The 25,271-nt window shown below is 44.4% G+C and overlaps 1 protein-coding gene across 2 annotated transcripts in view; it reads right to left on the bottom strand.

Moving 5' to 3' along the window:
* Positions 1 to 25,271, bottom strand: part of ABCA5 (ATP binding cassette subfamily A member 5) — a 1,464,780-nt gene that overhangs the window by 722,167 nt on the left and 717,342 nt on the right. For both annotated transcript variants that reach the window (XM_078654285.1, XM_078654286.1), the window contains exon 20: positions 4,423 to 4,592. In XM_078654285.1, the coding sequence (XP_078510411.1) occupies positions 4,423 to 4,592 (170 nt within the window). The remainder of the gene's footprint in view (positions 1 to 4,422; positions 4,593 to 25,271) is intronic.

Raw genomic sequence — 25,271 nt, 5'->3', positions numbered from 1 at the left:
CGTCTAGCGACATTCTTATCTACAGGGCCCCCGTGGCAGTCCGCAACCAAGTGCCCAAAAGAACTTCGGTAAGGGCATCATTGAAGGGAAGCAACGGCTCCGACGAAGTAGACGCCGTCTGGAGCACCTCGATGAGTAGGTTAGTTTTGAGGGTCTCTGTGGGGAGGTCGGGGGTAAGGGCCTCCGCAGCCTGATGGAGCACCATTGTGTAGGAAGCCCCTTCCTCCATCATAGGCAGGGGAGAGCCAATCCCCGGGTCAGAAGAGACATCGGGGTCGCCTGCATCCTCCAAGTCATCCACCCAATCCTGTTCGAAGTCACATTGCCGGGCAAGAGGGTCCTCGGACTCTTCCAAGTCCTCCCCTGCCTCCAGCACAGGAGGGGCCTGTCATGGCGGCAGAGCCAGAGAAGGGATAAACGGCGTCGGAAACGCCACCGAGAAAGGCGCTGGCCGGGTCCGGACCGGCGCCATCTCCCAGTTCAGATCCCAAGTAGGAATAAAATGGTCCTGGAACCAGAGCAAGGGTGGAATGAACGGCACCCATTGCGGCGTCGAGGGCGGAGATGGGGCCGGAGCCAGCAGCGCTGGACCTTGTGGCGCCAGGGCCAGAGCCAACGGTGTAGGATCCTGTGGCACCGAAGCTGGATCCGCCGGGAGCGCCGACAGGCCAACAGGATCTGAACACGGCACCAGGGGGCCCGAAGGCGCACCAGCGGTAGCCCGAGGCCTAAAAAGGCAGTCCATGGCAGAAAGAAACTCTTTCACCTGTTCGGGAGCCGCTGACGGACCCGAGGAGCGGCGGGGGTACTTCGGAGAGTGAACACGCTTCCTCGACTTCTTTTTATGGCATAGCTTACCGGAATCCGAGGGCGAAGACTTGGAACCCGAAGAGCGAGGACTCCGGTCCCGCGAGCGGTCCTGGGAATGGCCCGAGACCCGGAGTGGCGATGTGAAGAATGCCGGAGCTCCAGCAACTTCCGGTGACTCTCTCTCAAGGCCTTCGGGGCCATAGCTCGACATTCCCGGCAGGCCCGGGAGTCGTGATCAGCCTCCAAGCAGTCCTGGTGGTCCGCCACTGACATATTATGGCAGCAAGCCCTGAAGGACTTAAATCCAGGCATCCCTACGTGCCCCAGGAGAAACAAAGGGTGAGACAAAAAGTCCAAAAAAAGCAGTCACAAAGTGACTGAGGTACGTGCTCCATGCGGATCTGCGCTTGCTGGCGCGGAAAAAGAAAGAACTGACGTCAGCGCGCATGGGTGGCGCTTAAGTAGTCTCTGTGATGTCATCTCGGCACTTACGACGCCTGCGACGGACACAGAGCCGCAGGACGCCACCTACTGATGTACAGCTAAGCAAAACTTTCCGGATCCAGTCTGACGCCTGGGGATATTCTAAGGTAAGGAATCTATGACTAACGTCTCTTTCAGATTTGAGGTCCAGCCGCAGCTGTGGAGGGCATAAAACAAATCTGAATAGAGAAAGGCACTGTAAAGTGGTCAGACCAAAGTAGAAGGGGTCTGTGGTTAGGCCCTTAATATTAGAAAAAATAGGATCTAGACACTATCTGTCCTACTGCCTGGGTACCGAATTGATTAAGCTAAGATACAAGGTGCCAAAGTCCTCTATAAGGGCCAAGCCACAACTGTACGTAGGATCCATCAGATGAATGTTTGAGGCCCCATGCAGTATGAAGTTGCCAGACTTAGAAATGTAAGGAGACAAAGTTAGGAACCATCGCGCACCAATTACTAGCGTATCCTGGGGGACGATAAATCAAGGCACCGGATACTGTCAGATCATGAGTAACAAGGCTTCACAGGCAGAGATAAACAACTCCTGTACTTTGCATTGATACTTTTCCTGACTTGTCCTTGAGATCCTTTCTAACAATACAATAATTTCAGGGTAGAGTGGCAATAAAATCAAGTAATGGAGTCTTGTGGAGCCACGTTTCATTCAGAAACAGGGCCTCAGGGGCATTATCCATAACAGAACTGTGTATGTGCTGTTGATGACTTGGCAGGGACGAGCAGTTAATGTTGCAGAAGAGAAATGTACTCCCTCATGCGCTACACAGCCCCATTTCTCGATGACCCAGAAGACCAAGAAGCATCTTCACTAGGGGGGAGTTACAGAAGTTACAATCTAAGCTAAGCAAGAAGTTTCAATGAGTACATCTTTTTAGACTCGTTTGAGGGTCTAAGGGGGTCAGGCAGGCCTCTGAGCAGGCAGGGCGTCGTGCCTGAAAGTTGGTCTGCAGAAAAGACCATTCTATATGGATAAAAAGATGCAAGGTACCTGTCCCATGGACATGTTTGGGTATGAACAGGCACAGAAGGGCTTGTCTTTGGTGCGCCAGCGGCTCGTCCAATTAGTGCCTGCACCACAGCCGCTCTTTAAGTGGAGGCCATGCGCATAAAGTAGACCACTAACTGTGTGGCAAAGTGGACCAGCTAAATTGACTCCTTTGTAATGAGGAAGTAAGTGGGGCACTTGAACACATGTATCATGCTCTGAAATGCCCCGAAAACTGAGCACAATTAATTCAAAATATCCCAGTCCCCCAACAAAATTCACACCACAGAACACAACAAGAAATGTATTTACAAATAAAGCATAGTGAAGTGGTGCAGCAAGACATCTATCAGATTGCACTATATAACTGCTAAAATAATATCAATGGAAGAGGACAAAAAGACTTGTGTAAATATTCAGATTATGTAGAACTACACCTCAAAATCTAAAATCAAAAATCCTCTGGAATTCTTCATCACTGAAATTAAACCTATTTAAAATAGAACCCATCTGCTTCACTTAAAGATTCCCTCTGCAGCAATACCACTATACTTTCTGGCCTACCTACAACATCATCTCTCAAGATGATCGTTCACAAAGGAAGAAGCTATAAAATCAGAGCACATCACACCTATTATGAAATATCTCCACTGACTAATGCAAAATCAGTTTGAAAATGGCCTGTATAGCTCCTAAAGCCATCCATCCCTCTAGGATTCCACGACTATCTCAAGGACAAAGTATGCCTCTACAGGAGTACATCCACCTTTTATTAAAAATGTCCACAGAAACAAAACAGAGACCAAGAATAAGTCCTTCTCTGAACAAGACCGGAGACTTTGGAACCACCAACCAGATGATCTACAGATCAACAGACTAACCTTCAGGAAAAAAAAAGTTAAAATGACATCTGTTCACAATGTACCTCAATGCCGTAACCTGTGTTACTTTTGATATATTGTTGAAGTTGAATGTATGTTTCCTTTGTGGTAAGGGGTTTAGGTTGCAAGGCGAGCAGCTAAGTCACTAGGCCACTTCACATCCTATATCTAATTATCTGTTAATCGAGGATTTAGAAGAAAGTGAAAAGATTCAAGCTAAAAAGTAGTTAGTGAGTGTTCAGGGAGCAGGGGACGGACAGCTATTTATATTGATGGTAATATTGACAAAGGGATTATAAAAGGACAGAACAGGTAGACACAGGTCAAGATTAATTGACTGAAGATCGAAGATACATGGCTCAGAAGCAGGGCTATTTGAAATTGGGGTAAAACTATCAAAACCGTCAGCACACAATAGGGTGTGTTAAGAGGCAGACATGAGTTGGTTAGCTTAGAGATGTGGAAAGGACAGGAGATATTTTTTAACTGGAGTAGCAAGTGAAAATCTGGTAACATACGAAAAGAGGAGCAAGTGCTAAGACAGAGGCACATTTTGCTTAGATGGTTTAGATTTTATTTGAGACAAAGGATGCAATGATATTTGGGAATACATTGCATAAAAGATGGCAAAGAGAGAATATCAGTTCCAAGACAGTTGATAAAGGGTGGAGATAAGGCTCAGAATAGAAAGACTTGGCCAGGCCAAGGGGAGATGTCAGACTTCTTTGTGCATGTAAAACCTTATGGCTGGGACGGAGAGGATAATCTAAGTCAAAGGCAGGTAACAGACTCAAAAATGAATGTGGCGTAATAAGTGTAGAAAGTAGAGCAGTGGGCATCACTCAATAGGAGGCATAAATGGCTCATTATATGATGACAGGAAATGCCTGAAGATATAGCAGACCAGTTTAAGGAAACTGACTGCACACATACTGGTGGAGTTGTTGTAGAGACAGAAGATGCTTCATTGATAAGAATGTGGATGAGGGCACTGTTGCAGTGAGAGTGGTAGAAGAATGGTGAGGAAAATTAGATGTACTTTAAGAGGAGGATGTCAAGGAGATCCCAATCTGAAAGCAAGGTAGCATGCTGAATCTCTAGATTAAGATGGTGATTATGGCACCTTTGACACTCGGTTCAAAGAATGCAACTAAAACAAATGACTTGAACCCCTAGAAATGCTATTTCTGTTTCAAATGTAATGTACGTCAAATGGTCTTCTCTGTTTAATGTTTTGCTTACCTGTGGAATTTTGGATGAGCAGGCTTGTTAACAGCTTGTTGCTTTTCTGGCCAGGCATCAGGAAATAAAGATCAGGGGAGAGTTTAACTGGCCCCACTGAGCTTTTGAAGTAACGATGTACCAAAAACATAAAAATCTGGACGGCTATAAAAATTAAAAGAAGCAACAACCTGAAAGAAAAGAAGTTAATTCAAGATAACATTCTTCATCAACATGAAAACACAAATAGTTTGAGCATATATATATGCACACATTTTAAACAGTCATTTTACAAGCAATAATGATGGATATTGATCCGTGCTTTTACAAATGCTCTTGGATTAAATCAGACCATTTTAAAACAGATGATTTAGGAATCCCGTACAAGTTAAATCCAGACTAAATGGAATGGCAGAAGTATAGACTAAGTCATGGAAGTGTCCAGGAATATGACATAAGCAAGCCATGCAAAAAAATTTACCAATGCACCCATACAGTGAAAGCCATGAAAGAGTAATAATGTGTGACAGAAACAGTGGTTCCTGCGGAAAAGTACTTATCAATATTGATAATACTATGCACAATCGCAATGGTTGCGGGTTACGTAGATGTCAGAAGGAAAGGAGATCAAGAACACTTCCGTTTGTATTTACAATGGATCTTTTATATTTTTAAAAAGTATATAAATATGTACAAACAGCAACAACAACAAATTTCAAGTAGTGCTTAGTTTCCCCAGTGTGAATGGAACCAAAAAACAAGGACTAGTGAATTTGTGACATATATAACTCGGTTTCCATCCTTTTGAAAGACGATCATCTATAATTTTACAATAATCACAGCCACTGTATACAGTAGTCGGAGCTGATCACAATGGTTCACTTTGCAAAGCTGTCGACGACGTTTCGACCCTTCTTAGGATATAGGGTCTCTTCAGTACCTATGGATGTAGGGACATCTAAGATTCAAAAAGAAACACTGTCACCAAGGATGTTGGGAGTGACTAAAGTATTTGTAAGGAATGAAACGGCTATATGGTACCTGACATTTGGAAGTTGCGCAGCCATGTGAGAAGTGTGAGACACCGGTCAAGTGAAAAGAGAAAAATAAAAAGATACTCACACTGGAACCAGCCAGGTACTACACATGTGAGAGAAGAATGGAGGATAAAGTTAGCGAAGGAGAAGCAGTGAGGTGCTATCTACAGAGGAAGCTGTATCTAGAGTTCCTTACCCCAATGTGAGAGACAGGGTGAAGGGCTGGCAACCACGGATAGGCACAGCACGGCAAATGCCACCGTATAAAAAGCAGGACTTCCTGTGGGCTTGACCTGTTGTGGATACAAGAGTTCTCTCTGAAAGGTAAAGAAAGTTATAATGAATAATGGGGGCCTTAAATGGAATGTGGACACAAATGTTGAAAACCCTCCCAGATGGAAGGAGCTTACAGAGGCAAGGTCAAGGGTATAGGCGGGGCTGTTGTTCCAGCTAATGCTGTAATGACGTAGACGCGGGTACTCAATCGTCCCGTCTGGTCAGGATAAAACAAAATTAACGGGCGTGCATGAAACGCACAGTGTGCAGTGAAGTACACTGTATTCTGGTTATTTAAACACAGCGCAAGTGTCTTAATCTAACACTGATTGTTGGCTCATGGTGAGAGGGACACCCATGAGTGTCAAAGCAGATAAGAGTCAAATTGCACTTAGAGCGTGTCTCTGTAAAGTTATGTAATCAAGCTCACTAAATCTGTAGTTAAAGGAGGCCTGAATCAAGCATCGGAGGAGCGCTTATCTTCCAAATGAATCAGTGGTACTTTCAAAGTATGCCTTAGCTACGCAGGATCCACACAGGTCGTCTGCTCTGGTACAATGACAGCGAGCTTGTGGTTGCAGCAGGATTAAATACACTGTGGACTTGCTCAAACCAGTCATCATGGCTGGCATCACTAGGGATTGCCGCCAGTGGATGATATCCAGTTATCTGTTCTTCGACAGAAAGAGAGGCTATACCGGTGGTGAGGGAATAGAAAACAAACAAGCATTGGCATAGCCAATAGGTCTCGCCTTTGGGACCTTATAAGTGTTTAGTTATCCAGCACAATGTCCTTGGTGCAACAACATCAACTGTTGCATGGCTTAACACTTATAAGGTCCCAAAGGCGAGACCTATTGGCTATACCAATGCTTGTTAATAAAGTCATGGGGCCAGATTTCCAAGGACCATGTGCCTTAAAGTCACATAAATAGATGCAAACCAGTACAAAGTCTTGATAATGTATTTATTTCCCAGTGCAAAATTGGGGGGGGTTTTGCACTGGAAAGTTGCCCTAATAGTAACGCAAGTAGCGCTTCGCTTTGCGTTACTTTGCATCAAGGGGGAGGGCATCCCATTAGATGGCACATGGGCATCTTCACGATACTAGTCATGGTGTTTGACCAAAGCCCTATCTATTAAAGTTCAAAGGCGTTGCACTCAAAAATTACTACCTACAAGAGGCAGCCATTAAGGCGGCAGTAAATCCTCCCCATAATGTCTGTGCTTGAGTTCACACTGTTAAAAACTGGACTTAAACAAGGACAGACTAGCTCTGCTCTCTTATGAACATATGCTTTAATTTAGCGTTTTGGGAAACCTTGCTGATTTGATCACCTCCACTCCTCTGATGCGTTAGAACGCATGTGTGTGTGTGTGTGTGAACGAGCAGGGCGTCTGATTTACTTCACTCCTTGCATTTTATCCTCCTGAGCGTGCTTAAGGTCCATTGGTTGGACAGTTAGTGAGGGGTGCGTCGGCTTGCTTTTCACTGGAAGGATGCTTCCTTCAGTTGCCTCAATCTTCCATTCTTTGTGAGTACTAAAGGCCAGGTACCTAGAAGTTAAGGAGCTCACTGCGCACACTACATCAAAATAATTGTATTAACTATTTTATAGTCTGCCCGAGTAACCCAGGCAAAATTAATCTTAGGTGGGTGAACGGACGGCATTTTAACTGCATGTAAATTAGTAGAGCTTTTATATGAGGAGGCGGGCAAGTTGCATGGTGAATATGTCTTTAGGACATTGTCTGGGCTAATTAGTACTAAAGTAAGCCGCAGCTGAGAGAAACCTGCTCTGCTGGTGTGAGCATTTCGTGGGCATTGGTTTCGATGGTGTTGTCTCTGTGTGCATCGCATTTACAGTGCATTTTTAGCTTTGTGCTACATGTAGTAAGCAGTGGATAAAGTTGGGCTAGTCTACTTTACCATCAATATTATTTTTGCTGGTGTTGTTCTTACGAGAGGTAGTACCAGCTGCAGTACTTCCACCACTGCATCACAAAGCAAAGCAATGTTGTGCTGTTGCAACACTCATTCAGAGGCGGCATGGTGGCTCAGCGTGTAGAACCCTTGATGTTGAAACAGCACAGCACAGCCCACTCATCCTCCTACGGTCGGTCAACTGGCTATCATTAAATTAAATAATAGTTACTTTTCTTGTGGAAACGGATGCAGTGTTCCAGGCCGCCCAGGTAAAATGTGCTTCGCTCTTTGCATCTCTTCTGGGTCATATAGCAGCTCGTACTTAGGCTGTATTCGTCCTCAGCTCGCGGTGCTTCACTCGCTTCAGCCCATGGCCAGGAAACTCATACTTCAACTGGAGTGGAAGGCTTCGTAAACAACCCCCACACCATGAGGTCACGTGTAATAGAAAAGGAACTGCTCACGTCTGATGCACGGAGCCCTGCTTCCATACGTCTCTTCGTTCACTTCACCTGCTGGACCCCATAACTTCATTTTGCTCTCGATCCACTAAATTCCAAGTGAGCCGCAGGACTTGGGAGGCTGCCTGAAATGCCGACAGTCACTCTCCGTCTCTGCTCCCTTGCTGCGCCCCCTGGAACGTTTGCATAAACATTGGCCCAAAGTTGAGGCAAGCTGCAGCCCTGCGGTGAGCCTGAACAAAGGGAGCGTGAGGGCCAATTACATGTCACCATCCATCAGAAATCCATCTATCTAACACCCATCAGACCCCACCTCCCACTCCAGCCTCCCTTATCAAGGCGCTGACATGAAAATGGGGCCAGTTGTTCTGCAAACAACTGGTGGGGAGTTTTGTCATCTACAGACAGAGCTCTGCTTTGATGGCACCCAGACACAAGCACCCATGTCCATGCAGCCAGGCCTGCCTTGTTTGGTCTGAAGATTCACTGGGGTGTAGTGTAGCCATGTAAAGTGTGTGAAATGGCAGTGAGAGCTGCTCAGTCTTTCCTATCCCACAGTCAGTGTGTCCACCTCTGGAATTGGACCATTTAAATATTCTCACCACTTCTGAAAGGCTTCCCAGTCTGTTTCTGGCTACAGATATCCCAACATCATTCTTACTGGCAGTCGTGCGGTGGCAAAAGCGAAAGTGCGACCCCATCAGTTTACAATTAACGCGAGCGCGAGACGTGGGCGCGATAACTTAAAACAGATGGTGCTCCTGCTCGCTCTCGTGGACCCTAGGCCGGGGAAAGAGAAGGCGGGACATGCACCCGCCTTGGACCAATTGCGTGCTGTCTTTCTTTCAAAGACGCATGCAAAGGCCAATTGCAGGTGATAAAAAAAAAGCACACACACAAGCATGTGTTTAAAGTTTAAAAGCCCTCACTAAAAGCCTCGCAGAGTAGCGCATGCGTGCTGGATCAGGCAAGCCTAAAAAGGAGCGTAGTGTAGTTCCTATATTCCCAATAGGCTCTGCGCATTGGAATAGTGTATCCTGTAGTTTAGCCGTAGGACTGAAGTCAACTAGGTCTCTACCGAATATACTAAACTTAATTGTGTGTGTGCCAGCTATCTCAGAGGTCACTAGAAACTTTCACGAATAAACAAGAAAGGATTAGTTTCGGACAACCGCTTAAAACATGACAACTTTGTTTCCCAAGAATAAGAAATATATCTCTAGAGTCGCGGAAACAATAGATAGTTATTTCACTCAGTCAATTGTGCATGCTTCGTTTCACCAGAGGTGCAGATAAATAGAGAGACGGGCGTTTTCAATAAAAGGGTATTTATTGAACAGTCTTCTTTCTCAAGCATAAGAAATGAACTGCTGCAATCGTAATACTTGCTGTAAAGTACAGAGCGTACAGTACGAAGAGTATTATAAAATAATATTGTAAAAGCATGATATGGTTTCTAAGCCATAAAATACCTACAAAGCATAAAATACATAAAAAACATACAGTGATAAATAAGGACTAAAAGTACTCAACTGGTGCTTCTAAAACACGCCTACCCCGGTGAACCTAACCTAGGTCTAGTACAAGGGAAGAAGTAAGTGAGGTGAGTTCTCCCGCCGCCGCACCATCTACACCTGCGGCCGCTGTGTGGAGAAACTCGGTTTCCCAGGGGGCACTGCTTCAGCGCTCAGTGAGCGCGTCACCACCTTGCGCCTGGAGGCGCTAGAAAGCTCGGGACCGCCCGACCAACTGGGCATTTCGCTGAATCCCTGCTGGGGAAACTTACCTCACGCCGGACCTAGGAGCAATCTTCGTGACTCCCCACTGCTTCTTGACGAGTGCTGGTTCCCCGCGCCGAGTTCTCCCGCCGCCGCACCATCTACACCTGCGGCCGCTGTGTGGAGAAACTCGGTTTCCCAGGGGGCACTGCTTCAGCGCTCAGTGAGCGCGTCACCAACTTGCGCCTGGAGGCGCTAGAAAGCTCGGGACCGCCTGCAACGCGGGACGCGAGTGGGACGCCCGGACGAAGCCCGGACAAAGGGCGGGCCGTCTGAGGCCGTCCGAGGTTGGCCAAGGTTGGGTTGGGCCCGGTTTCTTGTTTGATGTGATATATACTTTGTTGCAGTTTTTAGTACATTTCGGATATTATTAATTTGTGCATCCAATTGTATCTGTTGTGCTTAGAGAAATATGCCTCCGAAAAAGCAAGCTACTCCTAATAACACTATTGACAACTATCTTGTACATGTTGTAGAAAGAATCAATAGTGACAGGAGATCTTCCTTGGGATTAGATTCACCTACCCAATCTCCCCTTATTGAAATCGAGCCAGATGATCCTTTTGCACTTCAGATAAATAGTAGTTCAAATGGTGAAATACTTGATTCTCTTCCTGATACTATCATTATCCAGCCTAGTGGTATTGTCGCTGGTATTGAAGACATTAGTGTTAATGAAGCTTTGATAGAGATATCCACCAGTAATGAGTCCCCAATCTCCCCTGCAGCACCCATTTTAGTCCCGAGGATTAATGGGGAAAACCAAAAGGTTACAACAAAACGGGAGGGTTTAAGGTCAGCCAAGAATAAAGTAGCAAACCTCCCGAGGAAATTTTCTGAGGCAGAGGAGGCTGATCTGACTAATGAGGCTTATGTTACACTTTCAAATACCCAATTTAATAAATTACTGTCATTGATGGAAACAAAAATCAAAGGTGTCGTTAAACCTCTGGTCAGCAAACTAGATAAGTTAACCTCCGAGGTTAACCGATTAGAAGGTTTATTAGAAAAAACCCTGGGCGAAGTAGGTAAACTCCCGGAAATCGTTTTTTCTAGGATCGAGTCTACTTTGAGCAAACCAGCCACTGTAGTTAATAGTGGATTTATCCCTACCCCTGCATTAAATCCTCCAATGGCACCCAAGATTAACTTCCCCGGTGATGCTCCTAATGTTTCGATTCCAGTACCCGTTGTTGCTGACCCAATCACTGAGAAAGGGACTTTTGAGCTTGTAGTTGAAGCTTCCCCATTGGTTCTTGTCCTTGCTAACGTCCCTTCCCTGGCCCAAGGAGAACACGAAACAATATCTTCCTTAATAAATAAATCTCTATCATGGTTGACCAACAACATGGTAATTTCTCCATGGGGAAAGCAGCAACTCTCGGAAGAGCTCGTAAATGCGAGAAGGGTTCAGTGGATTGGGGACAGGGTCAAAAAGTTTAAGGGGGAGTGTGTTGTCCTTCACTTTTCTGACCCTGGGGTTTTGCCTAATATCTTGCCCAACATTTTACCACCACAGCGGAGATCAACATCAATTGTTCCACTGACTTTGGACTTCTTCTACCCAAGGAAGGGAAGTGGTCCGAATTCAAGTATTTTGAGAACCAAATGGAACATTGTGACTAAGAGGGGGAGGAAGGATGTTGCCTCGGTGGACTGGGGCTTGGGGTTGGAAAATCGTTTCTCTGCATTATCAAACTTGAATGCTTGTGACTGACTACCACCTATTTGTAACTCTATGCCACTAATTGTCTGTGATGAAAGCATCATTGGTGAGGCCAGCTACCTAACTAAAGATCCAACTAAGGGGTCCCCCTTTGTGGATCCAGCAGGCCTATCCAATTAAAATATTAATTGTAATGATACTGGTGGAAAGATGACGCATGAGATTATTACAAGCCCTAGTTCTGTCATGATAACTAACATGGGGAATCTCTTGTCTTGGAATGTGGCTGGTCTATGTTCCAAGTTGGATTGTGCTGACTGGTTTGGATTTATTAACAAGTACGATCTTTGCATTTTCCAAGAGACTTGGGCGTGTGACCCTGTTTTTGCCTTGGGGTACATACATTTTCATGTTCCTGCTTCTAAGGGCCCTAAAGGGCGTCCGATGGGGGGTCTTACCATATGGATCAGGCAGTCTTTAAAAACGGTTGTAAAATGTGTGGAGCTTGATCAAAAAGATATCCAGCTCATCAGACTCACTAGTGATTTACCCATCTCCATAGATATTTATAATATCTATGCTAGAGGTGGAAACAAAGGTAAATCTGAGGTTCTCTTGAGCCTCTTTAATCTCCTTGAGATACATTCTGCAGGGAAAAACATACTAATTGCAGGCGATTTAAATCGCACTTTTGAACCTCTTATCACTGGTGACTCCCCTCTCGGGGTAGAGGAAGATAAGCTATGGGATATCCCCACATTAGACACTCCCCCGATAACTCGCTGGACGGCTGACATACTAGGCTTAAATGCAATGTGCCTGGAGTATGGGCTACGAGCCTTGAATGGTCGAACCAAGTCAGATCGAGTCCCTGCCATGACTTTTAACAACGGGCGAAACAAAAGTCGTATTGATTATATCATCTGTAGTATATCTATATGGTCATCTGTTAGTGACATGGTGGTAACAGTAAGGCCAGAAAGCGACCATGACCCTTTATGTGTCTCTCACAATTGGTGGTTGTTTAAAGTAATAGCACCAACCCCTTGTGACCAACTTTTGCTCCCGACGATCGTTCCAACTAATGATATGCGCAGGTTAAGGTGGTCAGGTGTCAGGACAGACCAGCAGGTCCTTGCAAAAATAGGAGCAGCGACAGACAGGGCCATTGCGGCCCTGGAGAGCGTAGCTGGGGCCTCACAGGGATATGAAGACATAACTAAAGCACACACGACTCTCTTTAATGAAGTTAAAAGTTATTTCTTAAAACCTGTACATAACAAGAGGGTCTGTCCATATAGAGCTGCAAAGTGGTATAACCATGACTGTAGGGCGGCAAGATCCAACCTAGGAGTTGCCATTAAGAGCAACAACCTGGGTGAGATTCGGTCTGCTAGGAAGCATTATAAAAAAAGAGAATGGGACGAAGCCCACTGGCAGAAGCTGAAATGTGCCAGTGATCGCAAAAACTCAAGACTATTTTGGCATATTGTCAAATGGGGTTACGAAAGGTCTCCAGAAGCTACCAATAATAATGTTTCTCATGATGCATGGGTCAAATTTTTTAGTGAACAGTACTCTTCCAGGGACCAAATTGGTAATAGTTCCTGCCCTACTTATCTGTTCGCAGATGACGACATCTTTGCTCAGAGTGAAGTACTGTTTGCCCTGAAATCCGTTCACAGTGGCCGAGCACCGGGCATTGACGGAGTTCCTGCGGATGTTTTCTTAAATGACACCGATAGGTGGAGTAAATACATCTGCTTATTACTAAATCACATTGCCAGGGGTGCTGAAATCCCGGTATCCTGGAGGGGTGCTGTCATTATTCCGGTATATAAAAAGGGAGATCGTGCCCAACCTTGTAATTACCGCCCTATCAGCTTAATTGACACTGTTCAAAAGCTTGTGGGGCGTGTAATTATTAACAATTTGCTTGATTGGGCAGAGGACCAGAATGTTCTATCTCCTTTTCAGGCTGGGTTTCGCAGAGCAACCAGCACTGTGGACCAGGTCTTCCGTTTTCAATTGATCCAGTGGAGGACTGTGGTACTGGGTGGAGGTAGTCTCTACGCAGCATTCGTTGACCTACGGGCTGCATTCGACCTGGTGCCTAGGGCAAAATTGTGGGAGGTGCTGGCAGCTCTGGGGGTCCCAATGACCCTGTTGACCTTGATCATGAGACTTCATGAGGGTACTTACGCTAAAATCCAATGGGGTGGCTATGGAAATGACACTGTCGACTTTCCTGTTGAGCGTGGGGTTCGACAGGGTTGTTCAATGGCACCAACATTGTTCACCCTTTTTATTAACGGCATTGTTTCCCGCATGCAATCTCAGGCTTTGGATGCTCCCTCTCTCGCAGGTGTAAAAGTTCCTATTTTAATGTTCGCCGACGACACCTTAATTTTATCAAAATCCCCTAGCGGTCTGCAAAAGGCACTGGTAATTTTTGACAAGTTTTGTAGTGACCATGGCTTGGAGGTAAACGCTGCTAAAACAAAACTCATGGTTTTTAATCCTTATAGAAATTTTAAATCCAAAATATCCATGAGTGGGCGTTACCTTGAAGTAGTAAATTCTTTTACTTACCTGGGGATTCACATTTCTAATGACAATAGATGGAACCAACATTTAAACATTGCAGTATTAAGACACAAGCAATTGGCTGGTACCATCGTTAAGGAGCACAGTAAATCATTGACCAAACCGATCAAACCTCCCTTGATCATATACGAGGCTAAGGCAATAGGGTCAGCATTGTATGGGGCTGAGTTGTGGGGACAAGAAAACCTCCAGGAGTTACAGACATCGGAGAATAACTTCTTACGGAAACTTACAGGCACCCCACAGAGCAGTCCCCTTTTGCCTCTTAGATATGACCTTGGCAGGAAAGAAATCTCGGCAATGTGTAAACTTCGTCCAATATTATATTGGCGTAGAATCTGGACCACCCCTGAATTGTCACATTATGCAGAAGGGTTTGCGGATGTTATCAAAGCGGACCGATTTAACAAAATTAGATGGTTTAAATCATTAAAATTAGCATTATGTGAACTAGGACTAAATGAACTGTGGTCCGATCCAGCCGGGTCATCCTTCCCATCTAAGTTATTTATAAAAAATCTTTTCTGGGAACGGGTTGAAAACAGTAGTTTGCTTAGTACTAACAACGGGTCTATGACTACTGCTTTCCTTGAGGTTAAGCTGTTTCCTATGTATGAAATGTATTGGGATTATATATCGAAACCCATGGATAGGAAACTGTTTTTCCAAATGAGGGCTGGTTCTCTACCTCTATGCAACTTAACATCAAAGTGGAGAGATGGAGGTCCAGCTACTTGCCCAGTATGTGGGGAAGGAAAGGAAACGCTAGGTAATTTTTTGTTCTCCTGTCATGTATATTCCGCTCCTAGACGTGTTTGGTTGGCACCTATGTGTAGAAATCTGGGTACTAAAAGTTGTATGGTAGCCTTGCGTATTGTAAAATCTACCTCCCTAACCTGGATTATAACAGCGACTGCAAAGTATTTGGGGTGGGCGTGGGTAATTAGGCAGAGATTGCTAGTAGGGTAACTACTCTCTGCTTAGTTGAACAGAGACTGCTAGATTATCTATTCTCTGTTCCGTCCCACGTGAGGTGTCTTTTCGGATGAATAATTTTAAAATTTTACTGACTTTTAACAGTGATATTGGATTGTATTTTAACCTGATTTTTATCAAATGAACTCTGCACCTGTGATTGTACGAAGTATGCTGAAATGTAATTGTATTTTTCTTTTATGTTCAATGTGCTTATGTTATATTCGATCTTTGTAATTTAATAGCATTTTATTATGTGTTTGTATGTCTGCTTTTATGAGTAATACTCGAATAAAGCATTTTGAATTGAATTGATTGTAAGTGAGGTGTAGCCTAGTTTTGGTATTCTTTGCCAAGAATCTATTCCAAAAATTCTCCTAGGCTCTAATCAGCTCCATACCTTGGTTTAGAATGTAGGAGGTCTTGTATCTCTCTCTCAGGACTCGATTTCCCAGCAACCCGCAAGGGTAGCCTGGAAACACTGGAGCTGGATTTCTAGGCAGGAGAAAGTACAGCGTCTCTCAGTGTGTCAGCTGGAGGGTCGGCTTCCTTCGGCACTTGCTGCAGCAGGGCGCGTCGGGCAAGTAGATAGTCGAACGGCTCCAAACCACCGTGTGTTTGTTTGGACAAGTGTGGGCATATTTATACCTTGAAGGTGCCGAGTTTGACGTAAGATTGGACATAATAACGTCATCAGAGATTTAATTCTCTGAAAACTCCATGATTTCTTGGATAACTTAATATTCATGCAGGGGGAAGTCCCTGACTGCTGTAGGCGGGTTTTTCCAAGAAATTGTTGTAGATTTTCGGAACTAGTGGAAGTAGCCAAGCCGTATTAGGACTACTTGAGCTATGTCTTAATAAGGTTATGATTTCTATGCCTATATAAGCATACGGTATTTTATACCTATATAAGGGCATGAATAGGAAAAATTACACTAGGGTCCTAAAACGCTATACAACAGGAGGAATAGAATGAGTTATCCTTTTAGAGTGTGGTGCTAAGCAGTAGGAATCTTACAAAATAACACATCAAAATGTAACAGTAAGGGAACAACCGGACCACGTTCCTGGTGTTAGTGTATAGGAAACAATAAAATACTGACAAAGGGAACATAATAACGATGGTGCATTCTGGGAAAAACATTGATACTTGCAATAGACTGTTGCCTGGTATGGAGCTAATTAAAAATAATACAGTAGTGGTCATAACTACATGCATGGAATAAAGGACAGAGATAATGGTGTTTCAATAATCCCAATATTAGTTCAGTTTTGGGAAACAATAAATTACTCAACCAGGAAACGGAATAACAATAGTGTGTTCATTGGTAGTACAATCTGGGAACAATTGTTTAAAATATTGTGGCAATCAATGGACTATTAAAACATGGTACAGTGGTGGTTATAACTAAATATATAATAAAATACAGAAATACCGATATTTCCATGCTTCTAATATGGCGGGCATAGTATAACCAGAGAAGCAAAACCACATTCAGGTGATATATGAGCAGAATGCAAACACCTAGACAATGGGATGGTACAGGAAGATAAGGAATTCACTTATTAGCACAATTCTGAGTGCTAGTGATGCCTGCCGTGATGACCGGTTTGAACAAGTCCAAGGTGTATTTAATCCCGCTGCAACCACAAGCTCGCTGTCATTGTTCCAGAGCAAACGGCCTGTGTGTACCCTACGTAGCTAAGGCACACTTTCAAAGTACCGCTAATTCGTTCGGAAGGTAAGTGCTCCTCCGATGCTTGATTCAGGCCTCCTTTAACTACAGATTTAGTGCGCATGATTACATAACTTTACAGAGGCACACTCTAAGTTTAATTTGACTCATTTATCTGCTTTGACACTCATCAGTGCCCCTCTCACCAGGAGCCAACCATCACTGTTAGATTAAGGCACTTGCGCTGTGTTTAAATAACCAAAATAAAGTGTGCTTCACTGCGCACTATGCATTTCATGCACAGCCGTTAATTTAATTTTATAGGCTCTGACATTTTGTTAAGTAAAGAGTACATCCTGACCAGACGGGACAATCGAGTACCCGCGTCCAGGTCATGACAATATTAGCTGCAGCAACAGCTCCACCTATACCCTTGACCTTGCCTCTGTAAGCTCCTTCCATCCGGGGGAGTTTCACCATGTGTGTCCACACACCATTTAAGTCCCCCATTATTCATTATAACGTTCTTTACCTTTCAGAGAGAACTCTTGTATCCACAACAGGTCAAGCCCACAGGAAGTCCTGCTTTTTATACAGTGGCATTTGCCTGGTTGTGCATATCTGTGGTTGCCAGCCCTTCACCCTGTCTCTCACATTGGGGTAAGGAACTCTAGATACAGCTGCGTCTGTAGATAGCACTATACTTCTTCTCCTGCTCTAACTTTATCCTCTTTTCTTCTCTCACTTGTGTAGTACCTGGCTGGGTCCAGTGTGAGTATCTTTTTATTTTTCTCTTTTCACTTGACCGGTGTCTCACACTTCTCACATGGCTGCGCAACTTCCAAATTTCAGGTACCATATGCCGTTTCATTCATTACAAATACTGTAGTCACTCCCAACATCCTTGGTGACATTGTTTCTCTTTGAATCTTAGATGTCCTTACATCCATAGGTCATGAAGAGACCCTATATCCTAAGAAGGGTCAGAACGTCGTCGACAACTTTGCAAAGCAAACCATTGTGATCAGCTCTGACTATTGTATACAGTGGCTGTGAATATTGTAACATTATAGATGGTCGCCTTTCAAAATGATGGAAACAGAGTTATAGATGTCACAAATTCACTAGTCCTTGTTTTTTGGTTCCTTTCACACTGGGGACACTAAGCACTACTTGAATTATTTTTTTGCTTATTGATATATTTATACACTCTTTAAAAATATAAAAGATCTATTGTCAATACAAACTGAAGTGTTCTTGTCTCTTTCCTTCTGACATCTACGTAACCCGTAACTATTACGATAGTGCATAGTATTATCAATATAAATAAGTACTTTTCCGCAGCAACCACTGTTTCTGTCACACATAATTTACCCTGGTTCCTAGTGAGTAGGGTGTCCCTTGTTTTTGTTTGCAAATAAAAGAGTAATAAGGCACAAATATATAACAGATCATGGCACCGATATTGGGATCATGGACGTAGCTGACCACTGAAAAAAGAAAACAGGGAGTGCATGGGGTAGACAGCCAACACAGAACACATTTTGATAGCGCTCTGGCAAAGTGCCTTAGAATCATTCATGATCATTTTATTTATTTAACTACTGCGAGAAAGGAATAGTATTGGCATATATCTGCACTACGAATTAGCAGGTTCTTGGGATGCTCAGGCTCCCAGCAGTATAGCAATGAGGACATTTTGCAATGGAAGTGAGCCAAACCCTGAACAAACACTTACCTGAAGCAGTGGCTACTGGAATCCTGGCTCTGGCTTGCCAGGAAGGCAGTGCACAAAGCAATCAGTAGAACGTGGTGCTGCTAGGCTGGTGGGAGCTCCCAGCTGGCACGGAGCAGAAACAAGTCAAAGCACAAGTAGGAAACCAGGTGCAGGCAACTCTAGACATGAGCGAACTATGCAGGGAGAAGGCCCCAATGACAGATACAGTGAGTGTGCAGTGGAGTAGAGGCTGTTTGGAATCTGGAGTACAGTGTGGACACTGCAGGAGAAAGCCTTTTTTTAACCATCTTTATTGCATTTTTCAAAACAATAAATTCCCCTCCCACCCCCATCGAAACATATACAAAAAAACAAATGCAAATACCCAAATACAAGTTGGGTAAGTAGCCAGAGATGTAGTAAAACTTACATATATCCTAGCAATATCATAACATATCAAAAGTACATAATACAGATTTCATTCCTGTCCTTGAGATATAAACCATTCGCTCAGAGGGGCCAAAATTTGAAGACCCGTTTTCCTAGCTCGGACCCCTTTGTGTGCATACACAGCCCTCTCGATCTGATACACTGAGATTAGCCAAGCTAGCCAGTGACTAAATGGTGGAGGTGCCGGGTCCAGCCAGACAGTTGCCAAGCACAATCTCAATTTCGTCAATGCTAAAAATAAAAACGGAGCTGATGTGACAGCCGAGGGAAGAACCTCTTGCTCTTGCACTTCCAGCAAAATCAGTTGGGGTTAACCTTGATCCACAAGTTAATTGTGTCTCAAAAGACTAAGAGATCTCCCTTCTCAGATTTGCCAGACCCAGACATTCTGCCAGCATGTCTACCAAATCTGCCGCTATTTCCTGGCACTGTGGGCAATTTGTGCCGGAAACTCACCCCCATTTACAGATTTTAGCCGGAGTGATATATAGATTGAACCAGGTTTTATAATGTTGGATCTCGAGGTTGGCAGATGTAAGTGTTGACTGGGGTAATTCTAAGAAAAAGTGAGTGTCCTTCTCTGTTTATTGTAGTCACTTCACCCATCGAGCAGTGTGCTTCTCTATATCATCCCCATCCTATTGTGGAAAAGTAAATTTTGCCATGTTCTGTGTCCCTACGTGTCATCCATCATATGTTATGTGTGCATGACCAATATGCATATGTTATTCCCCATGTCCGATTCAAGACGCAATTACAGTTGTGTCCTCCTCTGGTATGTCATTTCCCAGTCCTCATGAATAATATGAGTGTCAGGCCTATGTAAAGTTATGTTGCCACGTTTCTCAGTGTGCACGTTACTTTATTATAAAGTCCCCGTTTCCAGGCCTCAACAGGGCCCGGACATCAGATTTAGCTCCTGTCTCCTGAGCCTCGCTGAGGAGCGATCCAGCCCCCACCTGTATCCTCGACCTTTCACTTACTTCCTGCCTCGCAGTGCCCGGTGCAGCTTGGCTCTGCCTCTGAGTCTGCCAAGAATATGTTATGATTCCAGTTATCAGTTCAGTCCTCCTTCTCTGCATTCCTAAGCTACTGAACTGCATCAATAGTTTCCGTCATTGTCTAGCCTATGCGGCTCCATGTTAAGAGAAATACTGCATTTAATGGTCATTTAATATTCTTCATCACGCACTACATGTAGAATAAATGCATGCTCCAGTCTTAGAGTCAGTTAGCTTTTCCCCTCATGACTTTATATCAACATGTTCCCTAAACATCAGATACTAGATAGGGTTTAGGTACATGTCGCTCCGACCCTCCAGACTTTAGTCTCTGCTCCTAGCACAGAGTTCATAGCCCCCAGCTTCTCCTAGTAACACGTCATTGCTAGTTTGCGCGCACCATCAGGTTAGAGGTCCCGGCTCCTTAGGTAGCCTCCTCCATGGTTCCCGCCCATTCATGACATATTCTGTTACGTTTGCATCACATGTCTGAGTTACACCTTCGTTATCCCTTATCTTTCGCGACTGCTACGCGTCACGCCTTCTGCTCCACCCACTGCTACGCCTACTGCAATGTAATGCTATGTGTTTGCGCTATGTATATATGCTCATGTATTGTTATTAAAAGTCAGCGCGCTCATCCCAGACCCAGCCCCAGCAGCTGCTGGGCCCTGTCATCCTATTCCTATGCAGGTTGTCCTGTCCCTGTCCTTATGCTGTAATAAACCTGCAAAACTCCTACTACCTCGAATCTTGACTCTTATTTATTGAGCTATCTGTTATGATATATGTCTAGTCAAAAATAGGGTATTATTTATTTATTTACCACATAATGGCGCCCGAATAGGGACTTGCCCTTTCCCCACGCGTCGGTGAAGCCACGCCGACCCCCTGACCCTCTGCAGTCGTGACGGAACTCTTCTGCGCAGTGGCAGATATTTCTGCTCAAGTATCCCTCAGGCCCACGGAGGAGACGGAGGAGGCGGTCCAGCATCCAGACGAGACGGTGGAGGAACGCGGCGAGTCCCGACCAGAGCCCAAGCCAAGAGTCCAAGGTCCGAGGTATCCGGAGGTCCACCCGTAACTGAAGTCCGAAGTCCGAAGTTCGTCGTCGTAGCAGTCCAGTCCAGTCCGAGGCCTTCCGTTCTTGCTGCCCGGTGAGTACCGTTACTGGGGTGGTATCTAGACAGGGTCAATTTAATTGACTCTGGTCTGTGGGTTGGTGGTACACAGTCCCACAAACGAAGTGTCCACTTCGGTGGATGCGGGTCCTGACGTGTCTCTTTAAGAGACCGGTAAGTTTCGTACTGTTTCAGCAGTGCATCTAGTTTCTGTTCTAGTCAGTTCTGTTCTCGAGAAATTTCAAGTATTTTCAGGTGGTATTCTGTTCGAACTGTTATTCATAATGTTCTTCATGTATTTTAATGTTGTGGTATGAGTGCGACGTGATTTCGTGTTTTCATTGTGTATTGTATTATGTCCAGATTATAGTCCAGTCATGCCGCTCTTCTCAAAATTACGTCAGTTAAAAACTAGAAAGGGTCTGCTGGAAGCAGCAGTTCCCGTCCCGCCCAGGGACAGTCCAGGTCACTTTATGTATCAGAAGCATGGCATAAGCGCCATATTGTATCTAGATTTATGGGTAGAGTATACCAAACAGTTAGAAGAAAAGTATAGATGGCCCGTATCGGGTACATGGGATGCCGAATGCATCATGCGAGTAGAGGAAGCATTATGGAAAAAGAAAGCCAGACAATCACAGAAAGACGCCATCGAGTTATGGCGCAAAGAAGCTCATAAAAGAACCGAAAAAGAAATCAGAAAGTCAGAACTAAGTAGAGAATCCCAAGAACGAGCCCAAGAAAGAGAATTAATCGAGATAGGTGAACAAGTCAAAGCTGAACAATCAGACAGACAGAGGAATGCCCTCATTAAGGGTATGTATCCTCTTCTTGCCGAGGGCTTGCCAAAAGCGACCCCGGAGGCATCCAGTAATTTCCCGCCACCATTAGTTCCGACCAAGCTACGTCACAAACCGACCGCAGCTGATATTTTTATTTCGTCCTATCTGGACGACACAGTCCCCGAATATGCAAATCCTGTTCGCGCTCCGCCAGTCCCTGTAAATCAGGTCATTCCTGCTCCTCCAGACACCGGGGTGCCCTTAACAGCCCCCCCGGGTCAGCCCGCCATACAAGTCCAGCCCACGTTACAATTACCGACCCTGCCAGGACGAAAAGCATCAGTTGATGATTCTAGTTTAGGGGCCGCAGGAGGAGGTCTTCCTCAAACCCCGCCGCCATACAAGCGTTTATCAGCACTCGAATTACATGCTCAAGCATCACAGCGTACTCCTAAAAGTAATAAGTCTGTTGCAGAGATCAGGCAAACCCTTGGCGAATGTGTCTATGACCCAGTTCCAGGCGAGTTTAATATGGTTTTATATTCTGTACGCGTAAGGAGAGTGACCGAGTATCTAGTCACCCTGCCGAATATGAAAGAAGATCTAGACAGGATATATCGTTTCATCCGTACAGGGGATGACCCACAAAGTATTAGTGATGCCATGTCTCAAAGGAAAGCCGAGATTCAGCGCATGATATTAAAGTTCTTAATTAACTGTCTAATAAGAGAACAGGATTACCCGTCTAAAGACCCGGAAGAAATGAAAACTCTAACAAAGTGGAGTGATAATATAGCCGAAGGAAAGCACAATACCATTGGTGCCATGGAAAGTATGTACAAGAAAATCCGTAGAGAGATAATAAAGATACACGAACAGCGTAAAGCAGCACAAGTAAGCGAGAAAGAAAGTACCTCCGATCCCGAAGAGGAAGACGACGAGAATACTGCCAGAATAGCGTATGTAGGAAAATCTAGATTTCCAGATCGCCATTTACGTCTAGAACACAAGCCAATTTTCCATCATCCAGCACCAGAACAAGGTTCCCTAGAACAAGTATTCCAAGCTACCGATCACATTCTGAAATCACGAATCGGTTATAGTGAGTTAAGTACCATGCATGAACAGGAACTAGTTCGGTCAGCAGTCCGATGGATTACTGATTCTACCACTTTTCCAGACGAAATAGTGGCACAAATGTTTCTGAAATTGCCCCCGGCCGAGCAGCGACTGGTGGGTATGTATATGATTCAGCACCTCATTACTCTGTATGAGGGTCAACATTCTGATCCAGGCCCGTTACATGATATCTTGAACGAGTTACTCCAGTACAAATGGAGAGGCCTAGGTACCGATTTAATTAGTGTCATTCTAGAACAGCGCCACAAATATAGAACATTCTTGAACCCGCATTTTGTTCATGTCTCACCCCCAGAAAGTAAATCATTCTACATAGACAGACAGAATCCGTTACGAGAAGTCCACCCAGTCAGAGGAGCGGGTGGCGAAATGCAGCGAGTGTTTGTATACACTCCGATCACAAAGATGGAACTCCTCGAAATGAAGAAATTAATTCCCTGTCATGACAAAGATCCAGCAGGGTTCCATAGAGAATTAAAAGACATGCTCCGTATGGGAGAATACACTTACCCAGATATCATTAAAATGTTAAAGGTTCTGCTGCCCGTAGGGGTGTATGAAAAGCTAAAGGAAAAAGAATGGGAGGTGGGAGAGAAAAAGATAGATTGGGCAGTCCTAGAAGCAGAAGATAAGATACGTGTACCAGGTACTGGTCTTGGAGAGAAATGTAAAGAATTACCAGAATTATTAATTCAAGTTTTACCCAGATTATTGACAACTAGAAAAGAAGACTGGGATGCAATCTCAGCCTGTAAACAGAAACAAGATGAAGATATTAGTGATTTTTATTCTAGGTTTGAAAAATGTTTCAGTATCAACAGTGGTCTCAAGACAAGTAGTGAGTCATACCCTCACCTTTTCGTTACTAAATTAGTCGAGAATTCAAGTCCATCAATTAAAAACCGAGTTCTGAAAGTCGAAAGTACCTGGCAAGCAAATACTCCGTCCCAGATGCTCCAGATGCTCCAGTACCACCAGAATAGAATCAGGGAAGAGCAAGAACACGAAAGAAAACGTATGAAAGACACGAAAATGAAAGTGCTAGTTGCACAATCTGTTCCTCAAGACAGTCAGAAGAGGGGTCCGAATCAAGCCAGTCATCCTGCAGCTCCCGTTAAAGGGAACTGCAATTATTGTAAACAGCCAGGTCATTTTATAAATGAGTGTGCAGTTCTGAAACACAACATAGCTACTGGTAAGACTAAAGAAAGACCACGTCCGCCTAGACAGGAACAAGTTTCACAGATTCCTCAGCCACAGAATGCCCAACAGACAGTTACAGTACCGCAGCCTATTGCTGCAACACAGCATGTTACATCGCAGATGTACCAGTATGCACAGTCTGAGTATCCAGAGTACCAGCCATATTCATGAAACAGCCTAGAGAGGGAGGTAGGCTTGCCTCTCATCGAGATACCTGTAGATCAAGAAGGTCCCTATGTTCACAGTCAAGTATTAGGGAAAGACAGAAAGTTTTTGATTGATACAGGGGCAAGTAGGACCACAATTAGTCATGCCGAAGTTCCAGGGGCTCTGCTCTCAGGCTCAAGAAATGTTTCCCTTGGATTTTCAGGAAAGCCTATCGTTAATGAGATTTCAAAGCCAGTCACTCTAGAAGTAGGTCCATTGTCCCGCACTACTGATCTGTTACTTACTAAGTCATGTCCAGAAAATCTATTAGGCATTAAAACACTGAAAGAGTTAGGTGCAGTTATATGTTGTTCCCCGGAGGGAATACGTCTGTTCCTACGTGACTTTAAGGGTCACTATGTATTACGAGATTTTGATTCCAGACTGTCTAAAGTTCCGCAGCATTTATGGGCGCAAGGTCCAACTGATGTAGGTTACATGCAAATCACACCCCATCTTGTGACTCTCAAACCAGGTGTAGTGTTACCACGAATCAGGCAGTATAGATTGCCACCTGAGGCTGTAGCAGCCTTATCCAAAATTATAAACGAGCTCATGGCTCAAGGAGTAGTTGTAGAAACTGACTCCAATGTATGTAACTCTCCGATCATTCCAGTCATGAAACGTACTGATCCAAATGCACCCCCAGTATATCGATTAGTGATTGATTTACGGGAACTTAATAAATGTATTATTCCGCAGTACCCAGTTGTCCCAGATATCTCTTCCCTGTTAACTGCTATTGATTCCGAAGCCACGTTCTTCACTGTCATAGACCTCAAGAACGCATTTTTTAGTGTTCCAATTCATCCAGACAGCCAGTTTCTTTTCAGATTTTGTTTA

Source organism: Lissotriton helveticus, chromosome 7, assembly GCF_964261635.1.
Source record: "Lissotriton helveticus chromosome 7, aLisHel1.1, whole genome shotgun sequence".
Classification (NCBI taxonomy): domain Eukaryota; kingdom Metazoa; phylum Chordata; class Amphibia; order Caudata; family Salamandridae; genus Lissotriton; species Lissotriton helveticus.
The sequence above is the reverse complement of the archived record's forward strand: the minus strand, read 5'-3'. Positions and strand labels throughout refer to the sequence as shown.